The sequence below is a fragment of the Lolium perenne genome, chromosome 5 (genome assembly GCF_019359855.2).
Source record: "Lolium perenne isolate Kyuss_39 chromosome 5, Kyuss_2.0, whole genome shotgun sequence".
NCBI classification, from domain to species: domain Eukaryota; kingdom Viridiplantae; phylum Streptophyta; class Magnoliopsida; order Poales; family Poaceae; genus Lolium; species Lolium perenne.
The window spans coordinates 125,606,291-125,625,703 of NC_067248.2; the positions used below are offsets into that span (position 1 = coordinate 125,606,291).

Sequence of the window (19,413 nt, forward strand, 5' to 3'; positions counted from 1 at the left end):
AGATTCTCAAGTCATACTAAAAGACCACCGCAAGCACTTGCAGTCACGATGAAGAGGACAATTTGTGAGGTATATGGACATTAAATCTAAGTTGACAGAGAGTATCATGTGCCGACGTTTTTCGGCTATGATTTCACATGACTATCAATAGTGTTTCACCTTTGGGAAAAATTCCTGACGTAATATTTGTAGGATTTTAATTTTATAAATACCAAGAAAATCACAACATATTTAAAGTTCATACATCATGAATTGCAAGACCATGATGGGAGAGATTCATCTCCTGGAGACCGTGGTATGATTCAAAGGCTAGAGATGAAGGAGATGACACGCGTGTAAAACGTACGTAGATTGTGGGAACTGGCTCAACCCTCAAAGGGGTGGCCTATCACATATATATATTGACATACAGATGTACAAGGTATAATACACAGATGGACTACAATACAAAGTCTAACACCCTCCCTCAATCTTAGCCACTTCATAAAGAATCTAGAAGAGTAAGATTGCGCCTACAAGCCTCAAACTGTGGTAAAGGCAGTGGCTTGGTGAAGATGTCTGCAAGTTGATCTTTGGAAGAGATGAACTTGATTTGTAGTAGCTTCTGTGCAACACCCTCCCGTACAAAGTGAAAATCAACTTCGATGTGTTTCGTTCGGGCATGAAATACCGGATTAGCGGAGAGGTATATAGCACCGATGTTATCACACCAAATGACTGGAGGCCGTGGTTGAGAAATTCTCAACTCACGCAGCAACGACTGTACCCAAATAAGCTCTGCAATGGCATTAGAAACAGCCTTGTATTATGCTTCAGTACTGCTGCGAGACACTGTGGCTTGTTTTCGAGCACTCCAGGCGATCAAATTAGATCCAAAGAACACGGCATAGCCCCCCGTGGATCGCCTGTCATCAGGACTGCCGGCCCAATCCGCATCGGAGTAAGCCAAAATAACCTCAGAAGAACTGGGCCGAATAGATAACCCGTAGGACACTGTGAGTCGTACATAACGCAGAATACGCTTGACAGCCGACCAATGAGTGTCACGAGGCATATGAAGATACTGACAAACTCAGTTGACAGCATAAGAAAGATCAGGACGCGTAATCGTCAGATACTGAAGACCCCCAACAATGCTCTTGTATTCTGTAGCATCCGCAGAAGACAGATGCTCACCATCAACAGCAGTGATCTTGTCTGTGGAGGACATAGGAGTGGTAGTCGGTTTGCACTTAAGCATCCCAGCCCGCTGCAACAGATCTAAGGAGTACTTCTTCTGTGTCATGATCAAACCATCAGCAGAGGGAGCAACCTCAATTCCCAAGAAGAAGTGAAGTTTGCCAAGATCTTTGACAGCAAAATCAGCACCAAGAGCATGAACCAGGGCATCCGCAGCAGACGGGGAGGAGCTGATTAGAATAATATTATCAACATAGACCAACAGATACATAGTAACCTCGGGTCTCTGTAGAAGAAATAATGATGAATCAGCAGTAGAGGGTGCAAAACCATGAACACGAAGAGCAGCCGCAAGCCGAGCATGCCAAGCACGAGGAGCTTGCTTCAGACCATAGAGTGCTTTGGTAAGACGACAAATATAATCTGGATGATCAGCATCAACAAATCCAGGGGGCTGCCGCATATAAACCTCTTCCTCCAATAAGCCATGAAGGAAAGCATTCTGCACATCAAGATGTCGAAGAGACCAACCTCGAGTGACTGCAAGTGAGAGAAGGAGTCTGATGGTTCTAGGCTTGACCACAAGGCGGAAAGTGTCTTCATAATCAAGACCATGACGCTGCCGAAAACCGCGAGCAACCAGACGCGCTTTGTAGCGCTCGATGGAGCCATCAGAGTGCTTCTTCACCTTGAATACCCATTTGGAATCAATGATATTGACGCGAGAGGGAGGCGGAACAAGAGTCCATGTCTTGTTGCGAAGAAGAGCACTGTACTCCTGCTCCATGGCCTCACGCCAGTGAGGTATACTGAGGGCAGCTTGATACGTGCGCGGCTCAGTAGTCGGATCCGCAAGGGCAGCCGACATACATGCGGCATACCAGGCAACAGTACCATCGGTGCGCTCCTTAGGACGAACAATGCTGCTGCGACTGCGTGTATGAGGACGCGAGACAGCAGGTGCAGTCGAGGTCGATGGAGCAGCCGAGGAAGAACTGGAGGAGCCAGACCCAGGTGACGAGGAACTGGGAGGAGGCACCATAGGAGACGATGACGACGGGGTGGGCAGTAGAGGCCCAGGTGACACAGGTGCCGAACTGGAGGGATGTTGCACACGCATCGGTGAAGGCGATGCGGGAGACGCGGGCGACGCGCAGTCCCCCGACCGCACAGGAGAGGATGATGGAGGCGTCGTGGGCCGGGAGGAGCAGGCCGCCATTGGTGCGGCGTGGGCTGGCGAGGCAGGCGCTGCGGGGGAAGCCACAGCGGAGCCAGAGCCGACGTCGATCGACGAGGCATGCACCGCACGCGGACCGAGGCCATGCAGAGGAGCTGCTGGATCGATGTGTTGGTGAACAGCAGCAACAGCGGGCTCCGAGGCAGGCGATGTAGAGGAAGGCTCGTCGAGCAGCTCCAAGCGGGCACCACGACCAGTTCCTGCACCATGGTTAGGTAGCAACACAGGAGAGTATGCAATATCATCAAATTGGTCAGCGACAACAGGAGATGAATGCATAGATGGAGACTCCATGTTGGACCCAGGAAGTGAAGCAAAGGGAAACACATGCTCATCGAACACAACGTCCCGAGATATGTAGACCCGATTAGTGGGAACATGAAGACACTTGTAGCCTTTGTGAGGTGAACTATAGCCAAGAAAAACGCACTTTTTGGACCGAAACTCGAGCTTACGTTTGTTGTAGGGTCGGAGATGCGGCCAGCAAGCACAGCCAAACACTTTAAAGAAAGTATAGTCGGGCAGTTCATTAAGGAGAAGCTCAATAGGTGTTTTCATGTTAAGAACACGAGTGGGTGTACGATTGATAAGGAAGCAAGCAGTGGTGAAGGCATCACTCCAGAATCTAAAGGGAACATATGCATGAGCCAAAAGAGTAAGACCAATTTCAACAAGATGTCGATGCTTACGCTCGGCGGAACCATTCTGCTGATGTGTGTGTGGGCAAGCTAAACGATGTGAAATCCCAAGCTGTTGGAAGAAAGAATTGAGATTGCGATACTCGCCACCCCAATCAGACTGTACATGAACAACTTTATGCTTGAGAAGGCGTTCAACATGCTTTTGAAACTGTATAAAGATATCAAACACATCAGATTTGCGCTTAATGAGATAAAGCCATGTAAAGCGACTATAAGCATCAATGAAACTGACATAATAGTTATGGCCTCTAACAGAAGTCTGGGCAGGGCCCCATACATCCGAAAACACTAGTTCAAGAGGATGGTGAACTTCACGACTAGACTCCGAAAAAGGAAGTTGATGACTCTTCCCCTGCTGACAAGCATCACACACCGACTACATCTTTATTACTAGGCATGCTAGGAAGCTCATGACGACGCAGAACATGATGAACAATAGGAGTGGCTGGATGACCAAGACGAGCATGCCACTGTGATGACGACACCCGAACACCGCTGAAGACGCGAGAGACTGTAGGCGACTCCAGGCGATAGAGACCTTGACATAGGCGCCCACTAAGAAGCACGTCCCGCGTGTCCCGGTCCTTTACAAAAAGATCAAACAGGTGAAACTCACAAAGCACATTATTGTCATAAGTGAGCTTAGGAACAGAAAGAAGATTGCGTGTGACAGAGGGAACTCGAAGAACATTGCGAAGTTTAAGAGTCCTAGCAGCATGACTAGCGATGAGAGATGCTTGACCAATATGAGATATATGCATACCTGATCCATTAGCGGTGTGCACCTTGTCAGAACCATGATATGGCTCGCGAGTGTCGAGGTTGCCGAGCTCATTCGTCAGGTGGTCCGTAGCCCAAGTATCCATGTACCAATGGGGGTCGACGGAGAAGGACTGGGTATGGCCGTGCTGGCTGTGCTGATCATTGTGCTTCGCCGGGCGATCCGCCATAGCCACTTGGCGCTCATTATTCCGCGTGTCCTTGCCATCATTGCCGAGACCGAGGAAGGACCGCTGAAAACGGCGGTGACACTTGGATGCCCAATGACCTTCACGACCACATAATTGGCACACCTTCTTGGGACGGCCATCCGCACCAGTAGATGATGGAGGTTGGGGCGGGCCGGCCGCGACCTTGCCCGAGGCAGGAGACGGAGCGGAGGGCCGGCTACCCTTGTAGGCAGCATGCGCGGAGGAGCCAGCGTGGCCACGCTGAGTACGGCGCGCCTCCACACGCTATTCGGTGAGAAGAAGGCGCGAGTAGAGCTCATGAGCTATCATCGGAGTAGTGCGTTCATTGACCACCTCAACAAGACCATCATACTCCTCATCGAGACCATTGACGATGTAAGAGGTGAATTCGGAGTCAGTGAGAGGCTGCCCAATAGATGCCATCGTATCAGCGAGAGACTTGACCTTGTTGTAGTAGTTCGTGGCCGTCTCATCAACTTTTGACAATCACCAAGAGCACGGCGAAGGGCGCTGACACGAGCTTGGGACTGCGACGCAAAGGAGCGCTCAAGGATAGTCCACGCCTCATGGGAAGTCTTGGCGAAGACAATCAGCCCGGACACCGCCGGGGTGAGCGAGCCCTGGATAGCGGAGAGAATGGCCTGATCTTGACCCGTCCAGACACGATGCGCCGGATTATAGACCGGACCATTGACGTTGTCCACAATCGCAGGCGGGCAAGGCAGCGTGCCGTCAACGTAGCCGAGGAGGTGATGACTCCCAAGGAGCGGCTGGACCTGCGCACGCCAGAAGATGTAATTATCCGGCGATAGCTTGACGGTGATCAGATGGCCGAAGTGGAACGGCGCCGGGAGCGAGCCGGTGGTGAAGACCGCCGGGGGCGAGTATGCCGAAGGAGCAGGAGCCGCCGGGGGCGCGCAGGACGGGGCAACCGGCGTCGGTGCAGGCGGCACCGAGGGTGTCACGGACGCAAACGCCGCAGGGGCGAAGGCCGCAGACGGGGGCTGCGCCGCCATGGACTCGGCTGCATGGGCCGCCGGCATAATTGCCAAAGACGGGGCAGTCGCGGGTGAGGAGGCAACAGCAGTTGACGGCGACGACGAGGAAGCCGACGGTGGAGCGGAGAACATGGATCCCACGGACACCGTGCCGAGCGGGGGCGGCGTCATGGCGTCGTGGTCGACCGGCACGTTGAGGAGTGCGGCGAGCGAAGCCGGGAGAAGTCCAGCGTTAGCGAGACCGGAGGAGGCAGCGCTCGTCATGGAGGCGGAAGCGGTGAAGATCGGAACAGGGGGCGGCGGCGGCGGCCAGGGAGACCCGGGGCAGCGGCGACCTAACCCTAACTAGTCTGATACCATGTAAAACGTACGTAGATTGTGGGAACTGGCTCAACCCTCAAAGGGGTGGCCTATCACATATATATATTGACATACAGACGTACAAGGCATAATACACAGATGGACTACAATACAAAGTTTAACAACGCGAGACGCCGTTTCGAGGACTACAGATCAATAATAATAAATTGGGTGGATTATTGACTCAGTTTTCTAGGATTAACCTGTTGCTTTGTTAGGAGTCTCCAATTAGTAGATATAAAATTCTTCTTGACTTCAGTCAACTTTTTTAATCTATTCGATTCACATCCAAGATCATGCAATCCTTTCGTTTTGATCTCCTAGCCTTAACTCTTTGGCCTTCACTACTTTACTAGTACAAATGCCCGTGCGTTGCCACGGGTACTAAAATTTTATTTCTCAATGCACATATATAATGTGCTGCAGCATGATAATACCGAGCGCAATAACAAGATAATATTGTTATGCATCTGTGTGGTTTCAAGTGCTAGATCTCTTTCGCGGTAAATCCAACACATGTGTCTTGGGCCTTGGTTTATCAAATGATGATACATAGTGCAATATGATCAGAACAGGGTATTTTTGAATACAAACCCTGGAAAGAAAGGTAGTCTAATTCACAGATCTTTTTCCACTCCTTTTCTACCCAATTAGTTTATGTTTGTTCTAAATTACAAAAGAGAACATAACAATTTTTTTATTTTTGCAGGCCAATTGCTCTTTTGACTTTGGAATAGAGCCTCTTTATCAATATACTGCTTCTTTTACACATTTACACATTCAATCCATAATATCCCTTATTCAATTCATAATTAATAATAATTAGGATTTCTAAAAAAATAAAAAGGATCCACTCATGGTAAAACCCAACCTTTCCCCGCATCCGACACTAATCTATTTTTAACGTCTAATTAGAGCGGGGAATCTTTCCAATTTGGAAGTTAAGCTCGTTGCTTTTTATTTTACCAGAATTGATAAATGTCAAACTCAACAACCTCTTCTTTTAGATGTATTATTGTCTCATAAAACGTGGGTGCTGCAAACACATGTATAACTGAAGAAATACTTCTTTTTCGATTAGTTCAAACAACACTTTGATATTTATAAATATCTGGAGACAACCTTGGATCGTAGCCTCCTGTATCATACATAAGTATATCATTTTGCAAAATATTCTTGGAACAAACACTTAATTATTTGAAGTGCATTTTTGACCATACACACACAAATGAAAAGCTCATTTGAACGGTTTATACAAATCCAGGAAACGGGATAAAAATTGGAAGAGAAGTTTCCATATTGAATTGCACCAAGTCATGTTATGAAGCAAATATATCAAGTGAATTGTATAGCCACATGGAAATTGTAGCGATTGTACATATAATTCATCCGTTATATAAACCTAGCTTTCTAAAAGACTTATATTTCGAAATAAAAGTAATAGTATTATTTTCTAAAAGCAAATTCTTGGCACCGCCACACATTTGATCACCAAATCCTATCGTTGCTATCTCGTGATTAGATTTGCAATAGATTTGCTTACTTAGCGCAGCTCATGTCATGGATACCAATCCATATCTTCAACGACGAGCTGTTTTATATGTTGAGATACTACATTAGTGGAGCAGGTAAAGAACTGGACAAATTCTCGTGGACCAACAATATGAAAACGTGCCCAAACCGTTCTTTACTACAACAATATGACATTGTTCCAGCTCATTATCCAGTTTGTAGTTGGACGAAGTTTGTAGTGCTAAAGTCACTTTTCGCAGTTTGTACCATTTGAATACTTGATTCTTCCACTGGTGCATATTATCGAAACAGAAGCCGTAGAAATGAAACCCTCCTATCTATGTGCTCTGTGAGCATAATATGAGCCCATGCTACACGGGCACCTTCCCGATGTATGACTACGGTGTGGTCGCAGTCGCAGCTAGACTTGCAGTAATCTGGACCAGCATGAAGAAAGAAGCTGAAGCACCGGCTACTTGAGGTCGACAATGACATTATTTGTTTTGTTTTATGCTCCGCGATGGCAACTCTCCACTTGCACGACCTAGCAGCTAAGCGCTAACCAGGCTGGACCAGTACGTGTTCGTGCTGGCTCCGATAGCTGGAAACTGCAACGGAGAACAAAGAATGTCCTACGTACCCAATCTTCCTCCCTGAAACCATGCGCACAAATAATGTATTGTAAGAACTGAAAATGTGGAGGCAATACGCACGCACGGGGAGAGAGAAATAGACATACCCGCGAGCTACCTGCCATGGGTTGCGCGAGTAGGTAAAGTAAGGGCATCTAAAGGTATAATTGTTCCACCCTCATGGAGCATGGAGAGGCTATCCACGCCATGCCACCAGGCGCGCGGGTGCTGGGCGTTGCTCGCTTCGCTTGCTCCAACTACTGGACCACGTGTTGACGTGATATTGGCTCAGGGAAGGAAAGAAAACGTCATTGGTTTATCTGAGAAAGGGGGCCGAAAATATCTCTGCCTGCCTCTCTCCACCTTCTCTCTCCCTCCCATCCTCTCCTCCTCCAATCCGTCTCCTCCGCCCCTCCCGCTCCTCTCTCGACGCCGTCCGTCCTGCTCCTCTCCCCAATTTCTTCTTCTTCCTCCCCTCCCTACTCGCCATGCCCCGCTCGTGCATAGAAGGAGGAGCACAGGGAAGGGGCCTGGGACGTGCCACTGCTAGTGAGGGTCAGAGGGGGAGAAAGAGTGAATAGGGGATTGACGGAGGAGGAAGAGAGACCCAGCGGCGCGCTGCATCTCCCTCCATCTCGGCTTCTCTTCGTCTCGCGCATTAGCTGGTTGCCTGCCGGGATCTGCCCCTCAACCCAACCCTCTTGGTTTGGGGCAGAAGGAGGTCGTCGACGGTGCCGGTTCGAGCTCCCTTTCTCTCTCTGCACATTTTAATTTGCATCTGATTTAGCTTTTTTTGTACTACGTGCTTTTCTCACATAGCCTAGATTTCAGATCTAAAGAGGATTGACACTGTTGGTTCTTTATATAATTGCTTAGTTGAGACGTTTAAACAATGGTTGAGATGTGCCATGTATCTGAATTTTCTTATTTTTCTTTTGTGTAGAGGTATATGGACTGAAGGTTATTGTGCATGCACCTCCATTCATATCAAGCTTGCAGTGTCACAACAGATAGGTACATGATTTGCTGCTTGTTGCGTGACCCCCATCTCAGTGCATCGCTAGGAGAAGTTATGCTGCAGCTGCGCCACATAACAGGGCCCTGCTAACGTTTCTTTTCTCCTCTGCAATGAGGAACGCTGCCATGGATTCTCTGTCCGGGTGTCCCAGCAGCGTGTCGGGGAAGACTTGATCTGCAAGGCGGAGCACGCTCGAGAGACGGCGATATACGGAGCTAGGAGTTTAAGGCACATCTTTTTTTCTTAGTATTGGATCCTGCGCCCATTTTGACTTCTCAAGAATAACTGAATGTATGATTACTTCATAAGGTTAGTTCATGGCATACTGCATTCCAGAGTGTTCCTCTACTATAGCATCTATATGAAAACTAGATCCGTACCTTCATTGTAAAATAACTTTTTTGATGATGAATATGATGTGCTTAGTCTGTTGTGCTTACAAATTATTCAGCGCCTTATAGATATTGCCATCTGATGTGTAAATTATGTTGTGGAAGGAAGATGAAGATAATCAGGTGAGCTATTTTCTCACTAATTATTTGCTACTTTCTTTCTTAAGATGTTAGGTTATTTAGAATTTCCGAAGCTTTCCTCTAGAATTAGTCAAGATTCATTTCTTGCCTCAGTTTGTTCTCTAGAGATCATAATCTGGATACATTGTTTAATCGAATTTGTGATCGTTGTAGTTTTTGTGATCTAGAAATTAAATGACTATGAAACTGTTGGTGGTGGATGCCAATTGTTAAGTCCATTTAATATTAAATCCTTCGGAATAATTAAGGTAATGATTTAAAGGTCAGATGTCTCATGCTTTGTTAGTATTTATTTTCCTTGCATAGTTCTGAGTTTGTATATAAATGGGATTGAAGTCAAAGGTTTTTTCTATTTTCATTCGGTTGATATTTTTAAACAATGATTTTAGTTATAAATAAATCGAATTCTGGTGCAATACATGTCTCTGAATTTTCCTTTATTTTCATGTGTGTTCTTTCTACTAAAAAATGCTTCTGCAGCACCTCCAATGCCTCTGATTTACTGTGCAGGGCAACTAACGGTCATGAGATAGGGAATGAAGTCATCGAGGCAGCACAAACTCTTGGTGTCGTGGCCACCAGCGAGCGGCAAGGGCGCAACCAGTGATAAAGATTGAGGTCTACAATCGGCAGCCCGGTTGTGGCCAATGTCCTTGCACGTTGGCCTCCCATGCCTAGATGAAGGTTCTAAGCCCTAGGTGAGCTTTTGTTTCTTTCTTATTTCCGCGTATCTAGATAAGTGATTAGGTCATGGTTCTCAACTTTCCCCTTTTTTATTGGGCATGCCTGATTGATGTGTGACCTCATCGTGTGTATCTGTAGGTGCAGCTCAGTCTATTGGTTCCATTTGTAGCACGAGCCCTTTGCTTTAGATTGCTTGGTCTTATTTTTGTTTTCTGCTCCATTTGGTCTTTGTAGATACTATCTGCTTGCTGCCCATATGCATCTGTATTGTTTAACTTCTGTTTTTGCTGTATTCTGTGCGCAGGTGCTCTCCTCCTTGGCGTCGGATCTAACTTGCCGGAGAGTGTTCAATCATGGATGGTTGGTTTAATTACTTTTTTGGTGTGTGGCTGGTCGCATTTAATTTTTCTGCCCTGACGTCATTTATGTTATATACAGTTTTCTGCATAATTTGATCGCTTAGGATATTACAGATGCATTAATATCTGAAAAATGACTGTTCAACGGTTATCAGGTCTATGGCATATAAGATATTTAAGCAGTGCTTTTTGTGACCTTGGATACATTTACTTGATCATGTCCTCTGATATGTTTTGTTATTATTTTTGTTCTTGACAATCCAGAGTTGTTAGCAGCTAACAGACGAAGTATATTTTGCAGTACAAAGGAAACTTCACAGAAGATCAAGGTACGATAAGATCATTTGTTCACAGCAGATGCCATTTTTATATCTTTGTCTTGATCCCACTTTCCCTTTTGCAGGCCAAGAACAAAGGAGAAGATATCCATACTATACCATGTTGCTATTACTTTTTTTAATCCTATCCAACATTTCTTATATCCATACTTTACTACTCCCTCCGTTCCTAGATATAAAGTGTATAGTTTTTGCCATGGAAATTAAGAAATGCACGTGGAGATAAAACTACACAAGGTTTTGGCGGGATTTATCCTAGACAGTTGACATGATAAAATAGAGGAGTTTTTAAAAGATAAGAAAACACAAGAAAATCCCTAAAAAAATATCCACACAATTTGTCCAACGCAATATACCTTGTATTTTGGAGTCTTTTGTTAAAAAACTATACACCTTAAATCTAGGAACGGAGGGAGTATGTTTCAAAATCTTGTGGGATGTATGTCTAAAATGGAAATTCATAATTGAGGCGCGCCCAGGCACGCGTTCCCCGAATTTCGCATTATTGTGGAGGAGGACCAATTGTGGGCTGCAATATCTACGGGATATGTAGAGAAATAAAGAGGAAAATCTTGTGGGCTGCAATTTCTACGGCCAGTCAAATCACATTATTTAGTAGGAGAAATAAAGAGGAGGACCTTTTGTTGTTGTGGATATGTAGAGAAATTCATTCTGACCATGGTGTATTTTATATGGAAACTTTTTCTTTGATTACATCTTTTTCTTTAATTGAGGCTTCTCTTGTCACCTAATGATATAGGAGGAAATTGTTCCGCATGATCCTCATATGATGAATACAAAGTGATATCTGCCCTTCTGGTAGCCAGGTTCGATTAGAATTTCAGTTTAGAGTTCATGATTATGCACTAATCTGTTTAGAAATAAATATTGTCTTGGCGAATATTATTAGCCATTTTCGTGAAAATCTGGTGAAAAGTCATTTGACAGGTTCAGGTAAAGATTTTCCATATTTTTCGTTTGACGAGTTCCGTTAAATATTTTCTCACAGTTTATTTTGTGTCCAAATTCATCTTATTTGTTGTTTATCACCGACTTTCATAAACCTTTAGGATTTGCTTTTGTTTACCAGCAACTTCAAAGGTGTCCAGAAATGTTCTGTTTCAAGTGCTCTGTTTTGAGATGCTGGAAATGCTCTTTAATACTTATCGTTATTAAATTTGAGTCTGCATTTTGGAAAAAAAACAGCTAATGGGTGCTAGGGATAATGACCGTTGCTGCATTACAATTCATCTTTACCATTTATTTGTGATTAAGCTCGATTGTTTGTCACAGAATGACACATGTAATAGGCATGCTATTTCACTACCATTCAATTATAGCTTATGTAACCTCTACATGTCATTGATTTGTCATTCAGAATATCCACCTTGGGCTCTACTCTGGGATCGCGTCTGCAATGTTGAGCCACTCCCGGAGGTACAGTGATGGGATTCGTCGTGGTCAGTCTGACCCCTGGCAAGGTGTCAACACTAGTGATCTCGCCATCTCTCTACCATCCCGAGGTAAACAAGGCATCTCTATCCTCAGGCTGACTTAGGATGTACCTGCAACCTCATATATATGGAAGTCTTGTCACCAAGGGGAAACACAATGGCAGTGTGTAGCCAGCTAGAGAAGTGTTCTATTTGCAGTATAAGTTTATTCTCATATTAGCTAATTGACAACAATAGGCGCACATCAGCGTGCAATGTTTTCAGCAATCAGACATCTATACTCTGCAGTTATTAGCTTTTCCCATCTACGGTTCTTCCTTTTAGTTAGTTGGTTCACTCTCTCTCTGTGCAATTGGCATGTACTGCTATGTATGCTATGTAAGACTGCAAACCTGGCATAATTTAGCTTTCTTTTAATGTATCCATTAGATTTACTTCCATTCTCTATTATATTACCAAGCCTACTTAAGCATGATCCCAGTTACTTATGTTGCGTTCAGCTTTCTTTTATTGTCTCCATTAGATTTAATTCCATGGTATTTCTTTTTAAGAAGCTATTACTTGCCAAAATTTCATAGTTTCCCTATTATGTACTCTAGGTCATATCACTAGACATTTTGTTTGTTTGAATAAAAATGATATTTGTTACGAATATCAATATACTTATGAGGTAAACATTGGATGCCCAGTCAAAATTAATGGTAAGAGATCTTGGTTCTAATATTCCTTAATTCACTACTATGTTTAAACATTTACAATCCTGTGATCTTGGTTCTAATCTTCTCCATTCAGCCATATTTGTTGCAATAGTTGATCCAAGTACCTTTTTTCACTTAGATATGTGCTCTCACCGCATTGGTTAAACAGGGTTATCGGGTTGAGCTAGAAGAACACATCATGTCCTATATTGCTTTGCTTTAAACAAACTAGAATTATATGATTACCTCACAAAATGCTTTCCATGAACATAAATGATATACGTTGATCCGACGAAATTAAAGTTTTATCTGACCATGGAATAGTTTTATTTTTAAGTGTGCCGCACTGATGGAAGAGTTTTTTTTGGTGATCTTCTGTCTAGATAGCCGAACATGATTCACTTGAAGCATTTTTTCCGCTCCCTCTTGAGTGTTTTGTATTCTCTTGTGTACTTAACCACTAGCATTTTTGAAATCATTTGAAGAAGCTTTACATATTTATCCACTTGAGGATGGACATGCTACCACAAACATTGATAGTTATTATTATTATTAGCAAGTGTTATTTCAGATACCTACAGTTAAGTCTCTTATCTTTTTTCTAGGTTTCGGTACATGGATCAGTAGAAGCTACCTAACATTTTAGAATACATTGGGCAAAGGCCTCGGACATGCATATTTATGGTCCTCGTGTATAAGAAAAAATTTGATATAGCATCAGAATTATGTGCTTACTAGGTTTGTTTGTTAATTCTGGAGCTTTTTTAATTCTCAAAAAAATATTGTGTTAATTATTACCTGATGGCTTTAACGAGATAAGAGGTAAAATTTAACAGTTATCAACTTATCGATAAGTGGTAAAAATATTGTGTTAATTCTGGAGCTATCATGATTCAACGTGCCCTGAAAAAGCCATGGCTGAAATAACGAAATGGAAGATATTCACTCTCCTCAATCTTTCATAGCGGATCCTTTTTTACATTCTATACTTCTGCAATGTTTTCTTCCTACTTATAGATGTTTGGCATTGTGTTTTTTAACTGGCCAAGATTAACTGTGCGATTCCATCATCTACTGCAGGGAAAGAGCAGCTTATGCACAAAAGGTCTATATCTTATGCTTTTTACGATATTGTAGTCGCACACTGTCACTGAATTTCTTAGGACGTGTTTAATTGGCGCGTTTTGTCAGCGATATTTGATCATTCATATATTTTTAGTTAGCGATATTTGTATTGCTTTGTCAGCGCACATAGATGAAGGGAAAAATATCTCATGTATTTTCCCGAATCATATGTAAGGCCATGATATAACGAAGGTGTCGGAAAGTTCGGGTGAGATCCAAATACTCCATAACCTATGATTTCCTAGATATTGGTGCATTATTCATGATTATTGAATTAAGAAACCACACCTTTCTTAAATTAAATGGTAAGAAAGGCCACAAAACTATGATGCAATTAGGAAGCAAAACTGAAATCTGCTACCTGATGTTCTGTTTGGACATAGGATTCAGTTTTTAATTGCGGAAATCATCCAAGTTGACACTTTTGAGTTGTGGTGTGCAGACTTTCTACCTGCATCTTGCTCTAATTCGATCCTTAATCTTTTATTAAGCAGTAAGTAAAGAAAGCTCTTCAGATAGATATAATTTCGAGAATGACTATGAAACTTGATTTTTTTTGCATGTTTAGCAGATACTTCTATTTTGTGTTGCGGCTATATTATATGTATATATTATGTCCAAGAGATATGTGGTGCGGGGAGTCGCTGTTGCAGTACATGGAAAAAATGATCTTCCTTTACTTCATGATTAGGTATTCTTTCCCATGGATCATAAATAGCTCAGGATTTTCTCCCTTGCGCCCGGCTTTATTCTTATGCAGTTCATCTCTATTTTGTTGCGCTCTTTATGTAAATATGTACAAAATATATAATTGTGATCAATTGCATGTGTTTAGAGTATTCTTGTTCACCAGGGAGCACAAGGAGTTGGGGAGGAAGGACGAGCCCACAACCATCCATCAGCGATGGCAAGCAGCAGAGGGTCAAGTTGGAGGCGAACATCAAGAAGCATGTAAGAAGGTGACAGTCTCTGGAGCATACTGCAGCTCGGACAATTACCACAAGAACTTGAGTTTGAGACCCTGAAGCAAACTAGGTAAATGTTCTCTGAATAAAAGTATTAATATGCTTGTTTGTGTGTTGTCTGTGATGTGTGGGTGAGAGAAAAGTGAGCAGATTTTTAATGGGGAAGGAAAATTATTTGTCCATGTTCTATTTTTCTTGGGTATCAAAGGATCTCTTTGTTATTTCCCAATTTTCAAAAATATATGCCCAGACACACAGTATTCAGTCAGTTGATGCTATTGGGTGTCATGGATGTCTTGCATCTTTTTTTTTAGAAGAGGGCCCCAAGAAGGGGAGCCCCGGCTCCATTTTCATCAATGAAACCAGAGTCTTTTTACATCATGATCATCTTTTTTGCTGAAAGTAAAAGACAGGAATGCCCTCAGGCAGAAACTAAAAATTCATTACAGGGACCGTCTTTCCAGCTAGAAACAACAGGGGAAACCTAAAGGTAAAACAAGAAAGCTCGAGGACATGAAGTGGTGGCCGAGGCGGAGTAGCATCCTAGCATCCTAGCTTCAGCTCGACTTAATACTGCTGAACCATGCACATGAGGCTGTCCTTGATCATCTCTTTCGGCAGCAGGTCTCCATCTCTTGCACTCGCCAGGGTTCCAGAACGAAGTGATGGGCGAAGCCACACAAGGCTTAGAGCTGCTTGCAGGTGTCGATGGAGCAACGGGCAACACAAGTAGCTGATCCAGGAGAGAAGACGCCAGGGAAGCAAGAGATAGTGAAGCCACAGGGATCACACCCAAGGCAGGGGCTTTGGCCACCTGTAAGGCCTACTGGGAGAAAGTGTCTATCTGTAGAAGCATAGACCCCGAGATTTATACTCGTGAGAAAATCACGAGTTTCTCAGATTTTGTACCATCATGTAGATGTCTTGCATCTAAGATCTATAAAAATCACAAGTTTCTCAGATTTTGTAACACCATGTATATATCTGGGAAGGAGTTCTTAAAGAAAATAAATGCTAGAGTATATGCTCATAGGTATATGAGTAGTACAGGAAAAAAAGCTTGCCTAGTGCATTTATACAGTGACATAGGTTGAATTCACATGAAATAAGATCCTGAACTTTTATTTATGGCAACTAGACAATCCAAAGCACAAGCTATATAAATACATATTATAAGGCAAGAAAGCACAAATGTTCTTTATGTCTAAGGTAAGGTTGATACATATCGTTTCACCCATTGGATAGATTTTTCATTTGATTTCTGCTTAATATAGTGTTTTACAAACATTTTACCAGAGCCAAGGCGCGCACCAAAATATTCCTCTATTTTCCTGAATATATATAAGCATGTGCTACTCTGTTCGTGATTTTCTTTGTTTTAACCTAATTTCATGATATCCACTTTGTTTTGTAAAAGCTAAAAAAATGAATTAATATTTTACATTGGATTTTTATTGTCATTATACAAAATGTAAATCGGTGCGGATTTCACGGGATCGTGCGCCAAGGCGCACATCTAAATCTAGTGTTCAATGGTGGGCGCTAGTGTAGACGCTTTGAGTAGAGGAAAAACGAAACTTAATCCCAGCACTCTACGCAGAAGTGCAAAGCTCCAACGCTAGCCTTCAATTTGAGGCGCTCATTTCCCCAGTCCATTAGATTTTAGACCCGAACTTCAAAGAAGCACGGGACGCAACATCTTGCGGCGACGTTTGATACTAAACGTCTGTCAACCGGGATTTTGTCATGCAACTGCCAAATCACTGGGATTAGGACCCTAGCGTCTGGGCTTAGCGCCTTGCGCTGTAGATACCCTAAGAATATTTCTCTCAAAATCGAGTACCCAGCTACTGGCTAGAGTTGATTTTTAGATCAAAGGCCAAAAGGCCCGACGTTAAATTAATAACGCCACAACGGCGACAAGGTACAAAGAGCTGAACCCAGCTTACAACACACACCCACACACCCACACGAGTTGCCAACATGGCTACAACCGGAACCTCGAACGGTGATCACGACCCTTACGAAGCCTACGAAGATTCGGAGAAGACACCGGACAGCAACAGTGTCGGGCCGGAGCTCACCCTAAAGCGAGCCAACGAACACGCACGCCGTCAACAGAACTCTCCGCCGCGGGCAGCGCCACCAGTGGCCGACCACCACTGTGCATCGACCACCACCGATCGAACCCCAACAAGCAGCACCATGGAAACCCAACGAGGAAGCAGGGCAGCACGCAAGCCTTGCCGAAGGTCGCCAAGCGAAGAGCCAACGACATCCGAAGAAACACTGGTAAACTCCAAGACGATGTCTTCAAGAAGAACACGACACGAGCGCGCCGTCACCGCCCAATCCGTAGATCTTGGGTTTTCACCCGGAGCACCTTGCTCGACGAATACCGCGCCTCAGCCACACCACCAACGGAGAGCCGCACAATGTGGACTCCAAGGCGGTGTCTTCAAGAAGATCACGGCACGAGAGCGCCGCCACCGCCCGATCCGAGGATCTTGGGCTTTCACCCGGAGCATGTAGAAGGACAGGGAGAAGCCTCAACAACGCCTTCAAGAAGGGAACGACGTCCGCGGACGTCGCCGTCGTGGCCCGGGTGGGCAAGGGTTTCCCCTCGGCGAACTCTCCCCGCCTTCTATCCAGCACACCGACCGCCGGAGCGGTCGATCCACTGCCACCGCACGCAGCTCGCCGGCCACCACGTCGCCCCCGCGACCATGTTTTCCGGCCAGCTCCAGAGCCACTGGCACGCCCGCCAACCAAAATGGCTCCCACCGACCAGGGCCGCCGCCCCGGAACCTAACTCTGAGCACGGCAAGCTGCTACGCACAGAAGACACCATCGTGAGGGCCGCAGACACCGACCAAGGACTCCGGGCCGCCGTAGCACCGCCGCCGACCCACTGGAAAGAGCACCCCCTGCCAGATCGACCACCAAACCACCCCCGAGGCGGCCGGAGCACACAGATCTGGGCAGAGATGGATGGGCTCGAAGGGCCCGGGCCCCTGCCTGGCCCGAATCGAGGTGGCCAGACCCGATCTGGATCCGCACAGCCCACAGCATGCAGGTCTCCTCCATGGTCGGTCGGACGAGCGCCGTTGCCCACCACGCCTTGCCGAGCTGGACCTCCACCCGACGTCGCCGCGCATCACCAGGCCGCCGCGCGCAGAGTTCGCGCCGCCCGCCGCCGACCACTCCGGGGAGCAACCGCCGCGAGCACGCACAGGCCACGCAGCCACCACGCCGTTGCAGAAACCGCGCCGCCGCACCCCACGCCAGCACGGCGCCCTCGCCGGCCGCGCCAGCCAGCGCCGCCGCCACCGCACGAGGGGGAGAGAGGGGCCCCGCCGGCACCGGCGCCGCACGGGCTTCGCCCGGCGACGCGCTGAGGCGGCGGCGAGGAGGAGGGAAAGGGGAGGAGGGAGACGAGGGGGGCGCCGCCGGGAGCCCCAGGCCGCCCGCGGGAGCGGCTAAGGGGCTAGGTTTTCTTTTCGGCTAGAGTTGATCATAGAGGTATAGCGCATTTGGACATTGCTGCATTTACATTTATTTTCATTTCTCAAATGATTATACCCACTTTTCAGCACTGATGTATGTACTTCTCAACATTTACAAATTAGCCCGGCAAGTGCAGAATTTGAGGACACTTTCACAATTGTTGACACCTCATGCGTAGTGTGTGGAAATTTCTATTAGTTGCTGTTGAGATACATATCCTTGTATATCCGGATGTGTATCTTCTGTAGTTATGTATATCGATACATATCCTTGTATTGATTTTTGGGCCCACCTCCTTCCTTGTATAGTCGAGGACGTGGCCTATATATGTAACGCCATATGTACCCAATCATACATTGTGAGTTGCATCCCTCTCTACATGGTATCAGACACCTACCGTTCCTAACCTAGCCGCCGCGCCCCTCTCTCCCCGCGCGCGCCACCCCACCCTCCAACCCTAGCGCCGCCGCCCTTGTGCCGCCGCCGCGTGTGCGCCTCCTCACGCCGCGCCGCCGCCGCACCTGCAGCAGCCGCCGCGCCTCCCTCCCCAACCCCGCGCCGTCGCCATCCCCCGCGCCTGCGTCATCATGTCGTCGGTCTCCAACGATAGCAACCCCTTCGCCTACAACCCATGGACGGGGCTCATCCACGCCTACAACATGCCGGTGCCGCGCCGCCGACTCACCAGGTGCACTTCACCGCGACACCGCCCTACGCCCCGGCCTTCACCGCCACGCCGCCGTCCTACGCCCCGGCCTACCGCGCCGCGCCCGCACCTGGCTGTTACGCCGGTGGCGGCAACTGGTTTATGGACACGGGCGCCTCGTCTCACATGGCCGCTCACCCGGATAACCTTTCCCATTCCTTTCCCACTTCCACCGAGTCTCGCATCATTGTCGGTAACGGCGCCGGTCTTCCTATTTCTCACATTGGTTCTGCTGATTTTCCATCTACTTCTAAACCACTGTCTCTCCATAATGTCCTTGTGTCTCCCCAGCTTATTCAGAATTTAGTCTCTGTTAAAACTCTTTCTCGTGACAACTCTGTGACTGTTGAATTTGATGCTTTTGGTTTTTCTGTTAAGGACGCCCGCACCCGGATGGTCCTCCATCGATGTGAGAGCCCCGGCGATTTGTATCCGG

The 19,413-nt window shown here is 46.1% G+C and overlaps 1 protein-coding gene across 36 annotated transcripts; it reads left to right on the forward strand.

The window, feature by feature from the left end:
• The first annotated feature begins 7,918 nt into the window (after window positions 1–7,918).
• Window positions 7,919–15,794, forward strand: LOC127299833 (uncharacterized). Of its 36 annotated transcripts, none has more exons than XR_011744949.1 (8): window positions 7,919–8,327; window positions 8,534–9,839; window positions 10,130–10,513; window positions 10,588–12,045; window positions 13,755–13,779; window positions 14,242–14,292; window positions 14,368–14,834; window positions 15,214–15,794. XR_011744949.1 is itself a non-coding variant. In XM_071819973.1 (8 exons), exons 4-7 carry the CDS (start codon window positions 11,940–11,942, stop codon window positions 14,822–14,824), a joined length of 441 nt encoding a protein of 146 aa, XP_071676074.1. In that variant the 5' UTR covers window positions 7,920–8,327; window positions 8,534–9,839; window positions 10,130–10,513; window positions 10,588–11,939; the 3' UTR covers window positions 14,825–14,834; window positions 15,214–15,794. The 36 variants fall into 36 exon arrangements, 2 of the variants coding, with proteins under 2 accessions (XP_071676074.1, XP_071676075.1); XR_011744948.1 differs by having other exon boundaries at window positions 14,371–14,834; XM_071819973.1 differs by lacking the exon at window positions 14,242–14,292 and having other exon boundaries at window positions 7,920–8,327; window positions 14,371–14,490; window positions 14,635–14,834.
• The last annotated feature ends 3,619 nt before the right edge of the window (window positions 15,795–19,413 follow it).